Raw genomic sequence first — 14,591 nt, 5'->3', positions numbered from 1 at the left:
TGTGGGAGAGAGAGAGAGAGAGACAGAGAGAGAGAGAGAGAGAGAGAGAGAGAGAGAGAGAGAGAGAGAGAGAGAGAGGAGAGAGAGATCCATCCATTTGCATGCGGGAGCAGGTGCCTGAGATTTCCCTGACAAATCACAGACTCCAGTGACACTTCCCGCCCCTGGTGGCAACACCGAAGGACACCTGTCCCCTCCCGGATGAGCTACAGAAAGCACAGACACACCAGAGTGAGGCTGTTCAGGTCTTTAGTGCAGAGATTGGCAGAGCGAATAAAAATAATTCATTGTGTACAGGTGCTGGGATTTGAACTCAGGGCCTGGGCGCTGAACACTTGAACCACACCACAACTCTACTCCCATGGCGTGCTTAGTGCAGACAAGAGTCTCACAGACTGGGCCTCCGGCTGTGATCCTCAGATCTCAGCCTCCTGAGTAGCTGGGATGACAGCCACCAGCACCAGGCTAAAAGTTCACACCATCGGCCTCTTTTTTCCCTTCTTTGTCATTTCTTCCCTAGGGAGGCGTCATGTCTGTCTGTCCAAGATCTGTCCGTCTGGAGGGGGGGGCCGGGCCCCAGAAGCGCTGGGTGACGCCCAAGCAGTGTTTGATGAGGGCAGATATGAGAGATTCCCAAGATAGCGCCCTGCTGGATGCTTCTCATGGGTCCTTCTCCGGCTTGCGAGGCCCAGGGCCCCTGCAGCTGGCTCGGCCACTCACAGCTCCTCTCGGGCCCTCCGTGGCTCCGCGTTTGTTTCTTGCAGACGTTGAAGTTTGTGGCTGGGGGGTTCTGGGAAAGGGTCTCTGCCTGGCGTTTCTTCCTCCTCCTCCTCCTCTTCCTCCTCCTCCTCCTTTAGCTTCTGCAGCAATTCCTTGGCTTCTGTCCACTCCTGCGGGGTGGAGGAGAATCTGGCCCACGAGCCCACCCGGCTGAGGCGCCTGCCTGCTCCCATTCCCACCGACCGCCCCTGCTCCTCCTCACCTGCTCCCGGTGCTCCGGGGCCCACGTGTGCCACAGCGCCAGGGCGCAGCGCCGACCGCGGGTCACGGCCCACACCCCGTGGGGATTGTCCCCGCCAGAGCTGAAGGCCACCAGGCGACCGCAGCGGGGGCGAACCTGAGCCTGGGAGTGGGCAAAGGCCAGAGGGCAAGGGTCACTGCCACACTTACTCTTACTATTTGTGCCAGTCCTGGGGTTTGAACTCAGGATGTGGGTGCTGTCCCTGAGCTTTTTTCCTTCAAGGCTGGCGCTCTACCACTGGAACCACAGCGCCACTACTGGTTTTCTGGTGGTTTATTTGGAGATCAGAGTCTCCTGGACTTTCCTGCCTGGGCTGGCTTCGAACCCTGATCCTCAGATCTCAGCCTCCTGAATAGCTGGGATGACAGGCGGGAGCCACCGGCTTCCTTCCCACCCTTCAATTCAGGAACATTCCTGAATTGTGTCATTCCTTTTGCCCATTTCTAGGCTGTGATGCATCTCTAGAAATTTCCATAAGACAGGAATAAACTTATTACTTATTAATACTTATGAATTATTAATTATGTATTAATATTACTTATTAATACTAGGCATCCAGATTGGATGCCAGCCCAGGCCAAACAGTCCATGAGACTCTTTTATTGGGTCAGTCGTGGGGCTTGAACTCTGGGCCTGGGCGCTGTGCCTGATCTTCTTTTGCTCAAGGCGAGCGCTCTACCACTTGAGCCACAGCACCACCTCTGGTTTTCTGGTGGTTCATTGGAGGTAAGAGTCTCACAGACTTTCTTTACCTGAGCAAAGGCTGGCTTTGAACCATGATCCTCAGATCTCTCGTCTCCGGAGTAGCTAGGATGACAGGCGTGAGACACTGGTGCCCAGCTACTAATGTCCTGCTTTTTGATGGATGTTGAGATGGGGGGTTCACTTTGTAGCCCAGCAAGTAGCTGAGACTACAGGCCTCACCACAGCACCTGCTATACAGCCTCTCCTTTAGGAGATGAGCCAAACCCAATCTGCCAAGGCAGGGTCTGCGGGGAGGAACTTAGACATCTCCCAGGGGGCTAGAAAATGTCTGCCAGCTGGGCACCGGTGGCTCACACCTGTCATCCCAGCTACTCAGGAAACTGAGATCCGAGGATCGCGATTCAAAGCCAGCCTGGGCAGGAAAATCCATGAGACTCTGATCTCCAATAAACTACTCAAAATCAGAAGTGGTGCTGTGGCTCAAGTGGTAGAGCACCCGCCTTGAGCTGAAGAGCTGAGGGACAGCGCCCAGACCCCAAGTTCAAGCTCCACGACCGACACAAGAAAGAAAATGTCTTCCGACAGCCAGCAGACCAGGACATGTAGAGAGGCAGAAGGAAAGGGGTTAAGATGACCCAAGCTATTTTCCTGCATTTGCCTCTGGGAATCTGCTTTGAATCCTGAGCTCAGCACTGAGCCCTCTTGTCAGCCCTACAACCACCCCTACACCCCCCACCACAGCCCCACCCCGTCAACACCCTCACCCCAACCCCCCTACCGTGACAGTGAGCGCGTTGGGCTGCGTGAAGAACAGGTCCCCCCCTTTAAAGTCATCGTTGAGGTAGAGAAGGCCGCTGCGGAGAAAACAGGCATCCATGAGCCAGGCACTGGTGCGCACGCCTATAATCCCAGCTACACAGAAGACTGAGATCTGAGGACCCAGGCTCAAAGCCAGCCTGGGTGGGAAACTGCCAGACTGGGACTCTGATCTCCAAGGAACCACCAAAAAGCCGGAAGTGGAGCTGTGGCTCAAGTGGCAGAGCGCTAGCCTTGAGCAAAAGAAGCTCAGGGACAGCACCCAGGCCCTGAGTTCAAGCCCCAGGACCAGCACCAAAATAATAATAACAATAACAATAATAGTAGCAGCAATGAGATCCTGTGCCCTCCCTATCCACTATCAGACAGGGCAGGGCGCCACCCACCTGTAGTCTCGGTAGGTGTAGGCTGGGGGCTCTGGCCAGCACTCCCCGGTGTCGGGGTCCAGGACACAGTTGTCGGCGTGGACAGGGTGGCTCAGATCCATGCGCTGATCTTGCTCCCCTAGGACACAATGGGGTGGGGTGACGTTCTATGTGTTTCCCCCACGTCCCCTCCAGCTCCTGGGGTCTCCTTTCGGCAGGACAGGCAGTGTGGAGACTCGCAAAGACTTGGGGGGCCGGGATCGGGGCGGCGCGGGTCCCGTTACCTTCGACGGCACTGCGGCACACCAGGTGGGTGAAGGAGAGGTGCAGGGGTCGCTCCGGGGAGAAGTAGGCCTGCGTCACCTTCCTCACGCGCTCACCCGCTTCTAGAAGGAGCCTTACGCCCTGGCTTCCCACACTCCCCGCCCTGGCCAGCTGAGGTGGGAAAGAAGGCAGACACTGGAAGGGCGGTCCCAGCCTCTATTTTGCCTGCTGTCTCCACTGCCTTCCACCCTTTGTGTGTGCCGGTACTGGGGCTTGAACTCAGGGCCTCGGCGCTGTCCCTCAGCTCTTCAGCTCGAGGCTGGCGCTCTACCACTTGAGCCACAGCGCCACTTCTGGTTTTCTGCGGATTCACTGGAGATCAGTCTCATGGGCTTTCCTGCCTGGGCTGGCTTTGAACTGGGATCCTCAGATCTCAGCCTCCTGAGTAGCTGGGATGACAGGTGTGCGCTACCACGCCCGGCAACCTGATCTCCCCCCATCAACCCAGCTGTCCTTTCCATCCAGTAGCTCTGTGACAATATCTAGGGCTCCAGATCAGGGTCACCCCCTTCCCCAACCCAAGGATGGGACCCCAGTATCCTCAGTCCTGGGAAAATTCCTCCACAGACCCCTGGGCCTACTGTCCCCTCCACTCCCAGGCCAAGCCAAGGGGGGGGCCTTGTCTCACCTGGGCCGCCTTCAGCACCGTGAGCCCCTCGAAATACTCATGGGGGGTGTGGGGGGACCGGCGACCACGGTAGCCAGACCTGGCTCCAGCCCCAGCCGCATCCTAAACAGAGAGGACGTTCACCCTAGGGGTACTTGGCCAGCCCACCTCACTCCCCACAAGGCTGAGAGACACTCCCTCCCCCCACCCCCGACGATGCTGGAAGCTTTTTTTGGTTGATCATGGGGCTTGAACTCTGGGCCTGAGCCCAGAGCTGTCCCTCAGCTCTTCAGCTCAAGGCTGGTGCTCTACCACATGAGCCACAGCACCACTCTCGGTTTTCTGGTGGTTTCTCGGCAATAAGAGTCCCACAGATGTTCCTGCCCAGGCTGGCTTTGAACCGTGATCCTCAGATCTCAGCCTCCTGAGTAGCTGGGATGACAGGCGGGAGCCACTGGTGCCCAGCTAAACATTTGTATTAGCATATATAGCTACACAAGGGGAGGGTTGATATTTTTGTTGTCGGTCCTGGGGTTTGAACTCTGGGCCTGCCGCCGTCCCTGAGCTATAGTGGAGCGACAGTGCCCTAAGTCAGGGAAGAGTTCACTTCTTTTTGGACAATGTCCCCTCCTTCCTTCGCTCTCTTCCTAGTGAATTTTCCCAGACAGCCACTAGAGGGCGCTCCAGGCCCCAGCAGACATGGAGGACGGGCCTTCCACTAGGCTTTCCCTGTCTTCCCTCTTCTCTCTAGTATTATATATAACATTTACAATATACATATTATGCATACACGATATAATATAAAGTACTAGTATTATATGCTTATATAGTATGTATACACTAGTATATATTACATGTTATATAATATATATGTATGCATATATAACACAATACATATTACACATAATGTAATATATGTGTATATATACATATATAATATGTGATATAATATATAATATAGTATATAATATAAGCTAGTGTATACATATATTACATGATATAATATGCATATAAAATGTCATATGTGCATATAGTTACATATTATATTATGTACAGTACATACTATATGCTGTATATAGTATATTATATATCATATACACTAGTACATATAATACTAGTATATGGAGTATAGTATATACACATAACACGTTGTATTTATATAATACATAGTATGTGTATTACATAATATGCACATAATATATCTTTTATATATTACATATTATGCATTACATGCATATCATATATAAAACGCATACTATATGATTTGAACACGTATTTCATATAGGATGTGGATATGTGTCTAGTAATCGCTATTGAGTATTCATGTGCCGTATGTTGCGTTGGTCACACGCAGCGCGCAGTCGCCCGCCCGCCCGCCCGGCTTGCCTGGGCCAGCCGCAGCAGCGCCGCGCACTCGTCGGCGGTCAGCAGCCCGTCCAGCACGGCGCGCTCCGAGCCGTTCAGCTGCCGGGCGTCCAGCGCCAGCGCCACCCCCTCCAGCTGCAGCGCCTCTGCGGACGGACCGACGGACGGACGGACGGCGTCGGCTGGGGCGGGGGGGGGGGGGCACACGCGCCCCCATCGACCCCCCCCACCGCCACCCCACAACGCCCCCCAACGCCCACAGACACCCCCCACCGCCCCCAGACACCCCCCAACGCCCCCCAGACACCCCCCAACGCCCCCCAGACACCCCCCACCGCCCCCAGACACCCCCCAACGCCCCCCAGACACCCCCACCGTCCCCCCAGACACCCCCACCGTCCCCCCAGACACCCCCACCGCCCCCCAGACACCCCCACCGTCCCCCCAGACACCCCCACCGTCCCCCCAGACACCCCCCACCGCCCCCAGACACCCCCACCGCCCCCCAGACACCCCACAACGCCCCCCCAGACACCCCCCACCGTCCCCCCAGACACCCCCACCGCCCCACAGACACCCCCACCGTCCCCCCAGACACCCCCACCGTCCCCCCAGACACCCCTACCGTCCCCCCAGACACCCCCACCGTCCCCCCAGACACCCCCCACCGTCCCCCCAGACACCCCCACCGTCCCCCCAGACACCCCCCAACGCCCCCCAGACACCCCCACCGCCCCCCCAGACACCCCCCAACGCCCCCCAGACACCCCCACCGTCCCCCCACCAACGCCCCAGACACCCCCACCGCCACCCCCCTCCGCCGCAGCACGCGCCCCCATTGACCCCCCCGCCGCCCCCCCCCAACGCACCCCGCCAGTCCGCCGTCGCCGCCGGCCGCGGAGGCTCCAGGTCCCAAGGCCTCTGCTCCTGATCCTCTCTCGGGGGCGACGGAGACGCTCAGAGACGCTCCCGGCATGCCTCGGTCCTCCCTCCCAGCATGCCTCGGTCCTCCCTCCCAGCATGCCTCGGTCCTCCCTCCCAGCATGCCTCCGTCCTCCCTCCCAGCATGCCTCCATCCTCCCTCCCAGCATGCCTCCGTCCATCCTCCCAGCATGCCTCCGTCCATCCTCCCAGCATGCCTCCGTCCTCCCTCCCAGCATGCCTCCGTCCTCCCTCCCAGCATGCCTCCGTCCTCCCTCCCAGCATGCCTCCGTCCTCCCTCCCAGCATGCCTGGCTCCCTTAGCCGGAGCCCCGCCCCTCGCCCCGCCCCCTCCCTCGCCCCGCCCCTCGCCCCGCCCCCTCCCTCGCCCCGCCCCTCGCCCCGCCCCCCTCCCTCGCCCCGCCCCGCCTACCTGAGCTTCTCTCTCAGCGCCTCAGGGATGAAGGCCGCCGGGGTCCAGGGGTCCTGGGGCAAGCGAGGAAGGTAACCAGCCGCACTCACGGTGGGCCTGCCTGCCTGCCCAGCGGTGCCGCCGCTTCCGGGGGGGGGACTGAAGGGGGGGGAGGGTGGACTGGGGGGGGGAGGGTGGACTGGGGGGAGGGAGGGTGGACTGGGGGGGGAGGGTGGACTGAGGGGGGGAGGGTGGACTGAGGGGTGAGAGGGAGGGTGGACTGGGGGGGGAGGGTGGACTGAGGGGGGGAGGGTGGACTGGGGGAGGAGGGTGGACTGAGGGGGGGAGGGTGGACTGAGGGGGGGAGGGTGGACTGGGGGGGGAGGGTGGACTGAGGGGGGGAGGGTGGACTGGGGGGAGGGAGGGTGGACTGAGGGGGGAGGAGGGTGGACTGGGGGGGGAGGGTGGATGGGGGGAGAGGGAGGGTGGACTGGGGGGAGGGAGGGTGGATTGGGGGGAGGGAGGGTGGACTGGGGGGAGGGAGGGTGGACTGAGGGGGAGAGGGAGGGTGGACTGGGGGCGGGGAGGGAGGGTGGACTGGGGGGAGGGAGGGTGGACTGGGGGCGGGGAGGGAGGGTGGACTGGGGGGAGGGAGGGTGGACTGGGGGGGAGGGAGGGTGGATGGGGGAGAGGGAGGGTGGACTGGGGGCGGGGAGGGAGGGTAGATGGGGAGAGGGAGGGTGGATGGGGGGAGGGAGGGTGGACTGGGGGCAGGGGGGGAGGGAGGGTGGACTGGGGGCAGGGGGGGAGGAAGGGGGGAACAGGGTCCCTCAGTGCAGGCGGGCAATCACAGGCAGTAAAGGGCAACTTCTCCAGCACCAGTAGCTCCCATCTGTCATCCCAGCTACGCAGAAGGCTGAGATCTGAGCCTCGTGGTCCAAAGCCAGCCGGGCAGACATGACTCATTCCCAATAAAGCATCAAAGGCAGATGCGGGGATGGGTCTCCAGGGGGAGAGTGTCAGCTTTGCGTGAGAAAGCTCTACACACACACACACACACACACACACACACACACACACACACACACACACACACACACACACACACACACACACACACACACACACACACACACACACCCCTCCCAATAGTCACACAACAGGTAGCGATATGCTCATTTTATCCAGAGACACAGAAAGGCCAAGCAACAAGGTGAAGGTCACACAGCCAGTGAGGTCAAGGTAGGATTTAAATGAGCCTCACGGGGGTTTTGGGTGTGTGTGTGGGGGGGCTGGTATCAAGGTGTGAAATCAAAGCCTCAGGCTCTCACCTAGCTTTTCTTTTTTTTTTTTTTTGTCGGTCGTGGGGCTTGAACTCTGGGCCTGGGCGCTGTCCCTCAGCTCTTCAGCTCAAGGCAAGCGCTCTACCACTTGAGCTACAGCGCCACTTCCGGTTTTCTGGTGGTTTATTGGAGATAGGAGTCTCACGTCTTTCCTGCCCGGGCTGGCTTTGAACCGCAATCCTCAGATCTCAGCCTCCTGAGTAGCTAGGATTACAGGCGTGAGCCACCAGCGCCCGGCTCACCCAGCTTTTCTTGCTCACACTGGCACTCTTCCCCTTGAATCACACTGCCAGCCCAGCTTTTGGCTCCTTAGAGATGGATTTTTTTTTTTAAATGAACTTTGCTGCCTAATCTGGCCTCAAGCCACGATCCTCTAGATGGCAGCCTCCAGCACTGGGGGCCGGGGGCGGGGGATGGAGATTAGTGTTCCTCCTCCTGAGACAACACTACAGCTACTCACAGGGTCCTGGAAGCTGACACCAAGATGTTCCATGGCGTAGTAAAGCTGTCTCTTCTCCCCCAGGGACCGAAGGACAAAGTTCTGGATGTCCTGAGCATAGCAAGGTGAGCAGTTAGGAAAAGAGGGGTGCGGGGGGGGGGGCACCAGGAGAAGGCAGGTCAAAGCAGAGGCAGGCAGGTGGCCCCAGGTTCTACAGAACCACGGAAGCTCCCCAAACCTTTCAATGAGCCTCTTTCAGTCGCTCAACTTCCAGAGCAGCTAGGCTCCAGCGAGGAAACAAGTGTAGCAGAAAATGTGTGTGGGCCAAGTCTTGTGGCTCACACCTGTAATCCCAGCTGGATGAAAACTGGCAGGTTTGTGGTTTGAGGCCAGCTCGGGCAAAGAACAAGATCCCATCTGCACCAAAAATGGCTGGGCATGGTAGCACACGTGTGTAATCCCTAGATACAGGGAAAGTGCAAATAGGAGGACTGGTCAGAGTCCAGGATGGTCAGATATAAACATGAGACCCTATCCCCAAATAAAGTCGGGGTACGGGGAAGAGGGAGGGAAGTGACCAGAGGAGGTGAGTCTGATCAAACTACATTATAGGCATCTATAGACATGATCTTGCCGGGCGCCAGTGGCTCCCGCCTGCCATCCTAGCTACTCAGGAGGCTGAGATCTGAGGATCTCAGTTCAAAGCCAACCCGGGCAGGAAAGTCCCCTGAGACTCTGATCTCCAATGAACCACCAGAAAACTGGAAGTGGCGCTGTGGCTCAAAGTGGTAGAGCGCTCACCTTGAGCTGAAGAGCTGAGGGACAGCGCCCAGGCCGAGAGTTCAAGCCCCACCACCGACCATAAAGGAAAAAAAGTCCCTTGTGCAACTAATTGATGCTAATTTTTACATTGGAGATAATTAAAAATTGATAATAATAATAATAGTGCCAGGTATTGGTGGCTCACGCCTGTAATCCTAACTACTCAGGAAGCTGGGATGTGAGAATTATGATTTAAAGTTAACCCAGGCAGGAAAATCCATGAGATTCTTATCCCCAATGAACCAGCAAAAAGCCGGAAGTGGAGGCATGGCTCAAGTGGTAGAGTGCCAGTCTTTTTTTTTTTTTTTTTTGGTCAGTTGTGGGGGTTGAATTCAGGGCCTGGGCGCTGTTCCTGAGCCTCTTTGTGCTCAAGGCTGGTGCTCTACCTTTTGAGATACAACGCCACTTCACAGACTTTTCTACCCAGGCTGGCTTTAAACCACGTGAGCCGCCAGCACCCAGCTAGAGTGCCAATCTTGGGCAAAAAAGAAACAATGCCCAGGCTCTGAATTCAAACCCCAGTGCCAGCACATCCACAAAAAGATAATAATAACGAAAGCAAAAAAATCAAGCCCAGCACTGGTGGCTCAGGCCTGTCACCCCAGCTACTCAGGAGGCTGAGGCGGGAGAATCGTAGTTTGAGGCCAGGCCAGGAAGGAGACTCTTATTTCTAGTGAACCACCAGAAAACCGGAAGTGGTGCCGTGATTCAAAGTGGTAGAGTGCTGGCCTTGAGCAGAAGAGCTCAGGGACAGCGCCCAGGCCCAGAGTTCAAGACCCATGACTGACAACACCACAAAGGCATGGAAAGAGAGGCTGCACTTGAACCTGGGTCTCTTTGGTGTCCAGGTTTCTTCTCAAGTGTGCGGCTTTGAACTAGGCCTGCCCCGTGGGATTATGGGAGGACGGTGGTTACCTCCCTGGGTCCAAGGCCTGGTCTGGGCTCCCCGAGCTCGGCTTGGTACTGGCTCAGAGCTTGTTTGGCGGCCTCGTCATCCGGGTAGAAGAGCAGAACGCTCAGGACATTTTCCACAGCCTCAGACAGATTTCCCACTGGAGACAGAGACAGACAAGAGGAACAGACGCAGCTGCGGAGAGAATCATCTCAAGAACCTCCAACTGCCGGGCACCGGTGGTGCTGCCTGTAATCCCAGCTACTCAGAAGGCTGAGATCTGAGGTTGCAGTTCAAGAGCCAGTACGTAAGGCACTGAGTTCAAGCCCCAGTACACACACACACACACACACACACACACACACACACACACACACACACACACACACACACACACACACACACACACACACACACACACACACACACACACACACACACACACACAGCTTTGATCTACTTATGCCAGTCCCTCCCACTGTCTACCCAACCAACCCTGAGCATGGGCCTGGTGTAGCCTCCTTAGCTGGTTAGGAAGGAAGTCAGGAACAGGATGGCTGCGCCCGGGGCGGGTGGCCGTGTCCGCCACACAGCGCTGTCGGCACAGCAGGACCCGAATCCAGTGCCCTGCAAAACACATGCCAATCCATCAGCTCGGGGCTGGGCTGTGCTATGCACGCCTGTCATCCCAGCTACTCAGGAAGCTGAGATCTGCGGATCGTGGTCCACAGCCACACACACACACAAAGCGATCAGCCTGGGGCTGGGCGCAGTGGCTCACACCTGTAATCCCAGACCCTGTGCTGGTCCCTCACCAGCAACGGCTTCGTAGAGGCCCCCGGGACCCCCGACCCCTTCTTCATCTTCCTTCTTCTCCTCTTCCTCCTCTTCCTGTTGCTCTTCAGGCCCCTGGCAGCCAGCGCGGCAGGTCTCCATTTGAGATAGGGTCTCCTGCAGGGCCTCCTCCAGCCTGGGCAATGCCAGCCCTGCTTCCTGGCGCTCCATCAGCTCCAGGCTGGCATCATAGGCCGCCTGGACGAAGAGGGGGAAGGAGGGAGGCATCAGCGATCTAGAAGAGGGTGCCAAAGGAGGATGGGAAGTAGAAAGGAGCAGGGTAGCACCCGCCTGTCATCCCAGCTACGCAGGAGCTGGAGATGTGAAGATCGGGGTTCCAAGTCAACCCGGGAAGAAAAGTCTCTGAAACTCTTCTTGCCAGCAAAAAAATAAAGCTACAAGCGCAGCGGTGGCTCAAGCGGCAGCGCACAAGCCTTGAATGGAAAAAGTTCACGTGAGGGCCCCCGAGTCCTGAGTTCAAGTCTCGGCACCAGCGGACAAAGAAAAAGATCGTAGGTGGAGACTGGTAGTCACACCGTACAGAGCCCTATTCAAAGGGTATGGGCAAGATGGGGGGTGGGGTTGAGGGCAGGGGTCTTACCCAATGCAGGGGTGTCTCTAGGTCCCGGAAACTCTGAGGCCGAACCCCAGACATGCGTCTATACTTTGCCATGTCCTCTCTCATCTGCAAGTGGTCTGGGTTTGCTACAAAGAAGGTGTGAGCCGCGGCGGCCGCCAGGTCTAACTTCTTCAACTGAGGACAAAGGGAACAGGGTGTCAGAGCCTCCCTCCCCCCCTCCAGGGTGAGGTATCAGCCTCGACACCCCATCTCACTGGTGAGCCAAGCACTAATAGTCACCCCTGTAATCCCAGCCACTCAGGACGGCTCACGATCTGAGCAGCCCCCTTCAAAACCAGCCCAGGATGGACAAATGTGGGCGACTGATCTCCAGTGAATCTGGAGAAGCTGGAGGTGGAGGCGTGGCTCAAGGGGTAGAGCGCCAGGCTCGAAGGAAAAGAAATAAAATATGAAAGCTCAGGGACAGCGGCCCAGGCCCCAAATTCAAGCCCCAGGACTGACATAAAAAGCAAGAAATGAGCCAGGCACTGGTGGCACACGCCTGTCATCCCAGCCACCCTGGAGGCTGAGATCTGAGGATCGCAGTTCAAAGCCAGCCCAGGTAGGAAAGTCCATGAGACTCTGATTTCCAGGGAACCACCAGAAAACCAGAAGTGGCGCTGTGGCTCAAGTGGTAGAGCGCCAGCCTTGAGCTGAAGAGCGGAGGGACAGCGCCCAGGCCCTGAGTTCAAGCCCCACGACCGACCACAACAAAAATCACTGTATGTGCTAGGGAGGGAGACAAAATCCACAGGTCTCTAGGACCCAGGGAGTGATCGGTCCTGCCCATCCCTAGCCACGTAGGCACCCCTGCAACCCTGGTAGCTGATGGCAAAATGTCCTGCGGGGGAACCCCAAGAAGAGAAGGCGCCCCTCAGCCCCCTGCCCCAGACACAGATGCCTCATTCCTTTGGTGGGGTCTGATTCCCCCTAAACTGCCTTGGATTTTTTAGACAGGGTTGGAGCTGGCCCGACAAACGAGTCACCCACCCACTAATGCCCGGCTGGTGCTGGAGCACCCGCCTGTCATCCCGGCTACTCGGGAGGCTGAGATCAGAGGATCAGAGTTCAAAGCCAGCCTGGGCAGGAGAGTCCGTGAGACTCTGATCTCCAGTGGACCAACAAAAAGCCGCAGGTGGCGCTGTGGCTCGAGTGGTAGAGCACCAGCCTGGGGTGAAAAAGCTCAGGACGGCGCCCAGGCCCTGGGTTCAAGACCCTGGACTGGCAGAAACCCACAAGAAGGAGGCCCACTGCACGTAGCTGTAGAAGCCCGGATTTGGGGACCTCTCTCCCCGACCCCAGCTGGAAGTGGGCCCTGGATTTGGGGATCCCCATTCCCTAGCCCCAGGTGGAAGTAGGGCCCAGATTTGGAGCCCTTGGCGGGCCATGTGGAAGTGGGCCCCGGCTTCGGGGACCCCCGACCCGGCCCCACCTGGAAGTAGATCCCAGATGTGGGGACCCCGGCCCCCACGCAGGAGTAGAGCCCGGATTTCGGGGATCCCATCTGGAAATGGGCCTCGGCTGCGGAGACCCCGGTCCTCCATGTGGAAGTAGACCCCGGATATTGGGAACCCCAACTTCTGGAAGTGACCCCGGATTCGGGGATCCCAGCCCCCCATCTGGAAGTAGGCCCCGAATGTGGAGACCCCGACTTTCCCTGGAAGTAGACCTCGGGTTGGGGAACTTCATGTGGACGTGATCCCCGGGTGTGGGGATCCCTGGCCCCCATCTGGCTGTGATCCCCGGGTGTGGGGACCCCGGCCCCCATCTGGACGTGATCCCCGGATGTGGGGACCCTGGCCCCCATCTGTAACTAGACCCCGGATGTGGGGACCCCGGCCCCCATCTGGCTGTGATCCCCGGGTGTGGGGACCCCGGCCCCCATCTGGACGTGATCCCCGGATGTGGGGACCCCAGCCCCCATCTGGACGTGATTCCCGGGTGTGAAGACCCCGGATGTGGAGACCCCGGCCCTCATCTGGCTGTGATTCCCGGGTGTGGGGACCCCGGCCCCCCATCTGTAAGTAGACCCCGGATGTGGAGACCCCGGCCCTCATCTGGCTGTGATCCCCGGATGTGGGGACCCCAGCCCCCATCTGGACGTGATCCCCGGATGTGGGGACCCCAGCCCCCATCTGGACGTGATCCCCGGATGTGGGGACCCCAGCCCCCATCTGGACGTGATCCCCGGATGTGGAGACCCCGGCCCCCATCTGGACGTGATCCCCGGATGTGGAGACCCCGGCCCTCATCTGGCTGTGATCCCCGGATGTGGGGACCCCGGCCCCCATCTGGACGTGATCCCCGGATGTGGGGACCCTGGCCCCCATCTGGACGTGATCCCCGGATGTGGAGACCCCGGCCCCCATCTGGACGTGATCCCCGGATGTGGGGACCCCGGCCCCCCATCTGGACGTGATCCCCGGGTGTGGGGACCCCGGCCCCCATCTGGACGTGATCCCCGGATGTGGGGACCCTGGCCCCCATCTGGACGTGATTCCCGGGTGTGAAGACCCCGGATGTGGAGACCCCGGCCCCCATCTGGCTGTGATCCCCGGGTGTGGGGACCCCGGCCCCCATCTGGACGTGATCCCCGGATGTGGAGACCGCGGCCCCGCGCGGCCGGCCCCGGCCCACCTGGAAGTAGGCGCGCTGCAGGTAGTTGTAGGGCTCGCGGCGGCGGAAGGCGGCCCGCACGGCGCGGGCCAGGCGCGTCCCCGCGGCGGCCCCGGGGCCCAGCGCGCGCGCGGCGCAGCGGCCCAGACACTCGGCGCGGCGCAGGGCCGCCCGCAGCAGCGCCGCCTCCCAGCGCGCGGGCCCCGCCGCCGCCGCCGCCGCCCCGCAGCGCGCCCCGCACGCCCGGCGCGCCCGGCCCGGCGCCGCGCGGCTCCGCAGCGCCTCCCGCAGCAGCGCCACGGCCCGCGCCCAGGCGCCCGCCGCGTACGCGCGCAGCCCGTCGGCGTAGAGCAGGTCGGCCGGCGGCGGGGCCGCCCCGGGGCGCAGCGACGCCAGGCCCGGAGGAGCCGCCGCCTCCGCCGCCAGCGCCCGGCCGGCCCGCGCCCACAGCAGCAGCAGCAGCAGCAGCAGCAGCCGCCCCGGCATGGCGC

The 14,591-nt window shown here is 59.6% G+C and overlaps 1 protein-coding gene across 1 annotated transcript; it reads right to left on the bottom strand.

Annotated features, from left to right (window-relative positions):
• Positions 1-232: 232 nt before the first annotated feature.
• On the bottom strand, positions 233-14,591 carry LOC138815634 (prolyl 3-hydroxylase 3-like). Its single transcript, XM_070005047.1, has 15 exons — positions 14,122-14,591; positions 11,467-11,619; positions 10,847-11,063; positions 10,527-10,658; positions 10,055-10,191; positions 8,339-8,428; positions 6,557-6,609; positions 6,073-6,140; positions 5,225-5,349; positions 3,860-3,961; positions 3,192-3,342; positions 2,929-3,046; positions 2,505-2,580; positions 983-1,123; positions 233-890 (listed from the first exon to the last, which is right to left on the bottom strand). Exons 1-15 carry the CDS (start codon positions 14,584-14,586, stop codon positions 717-719), a joined length of 2,202 nt encoding a protein of 733 aa, XP_069861148.1. The 5' UTR covers positions 14,587-14,591; the 3' UTR covers positions 233-716.

The sequence above is a fragment of the Dipodomys merriami genome, unplaced genomic scaffold (genome assembly GCF_024711535.1).
Source record: "Dipodomys merriami isolate MVZ:Mamm:240054 unplaced genomic scaffold, mDipMer1.0.p SCAF_654, whole genome shotgun sequence".
Classification (NCBI taxonomy): Eukaryota; Metazoa; Chordata; class Mammalia; order Rodentia; family Heteromyidae; genus Dipodomys; species Dipodomys merriami.
Note: the sequence above shows the minus strand (reverse complement) of the source record. Positions and strands in the feature narration are given on the sequence as shown.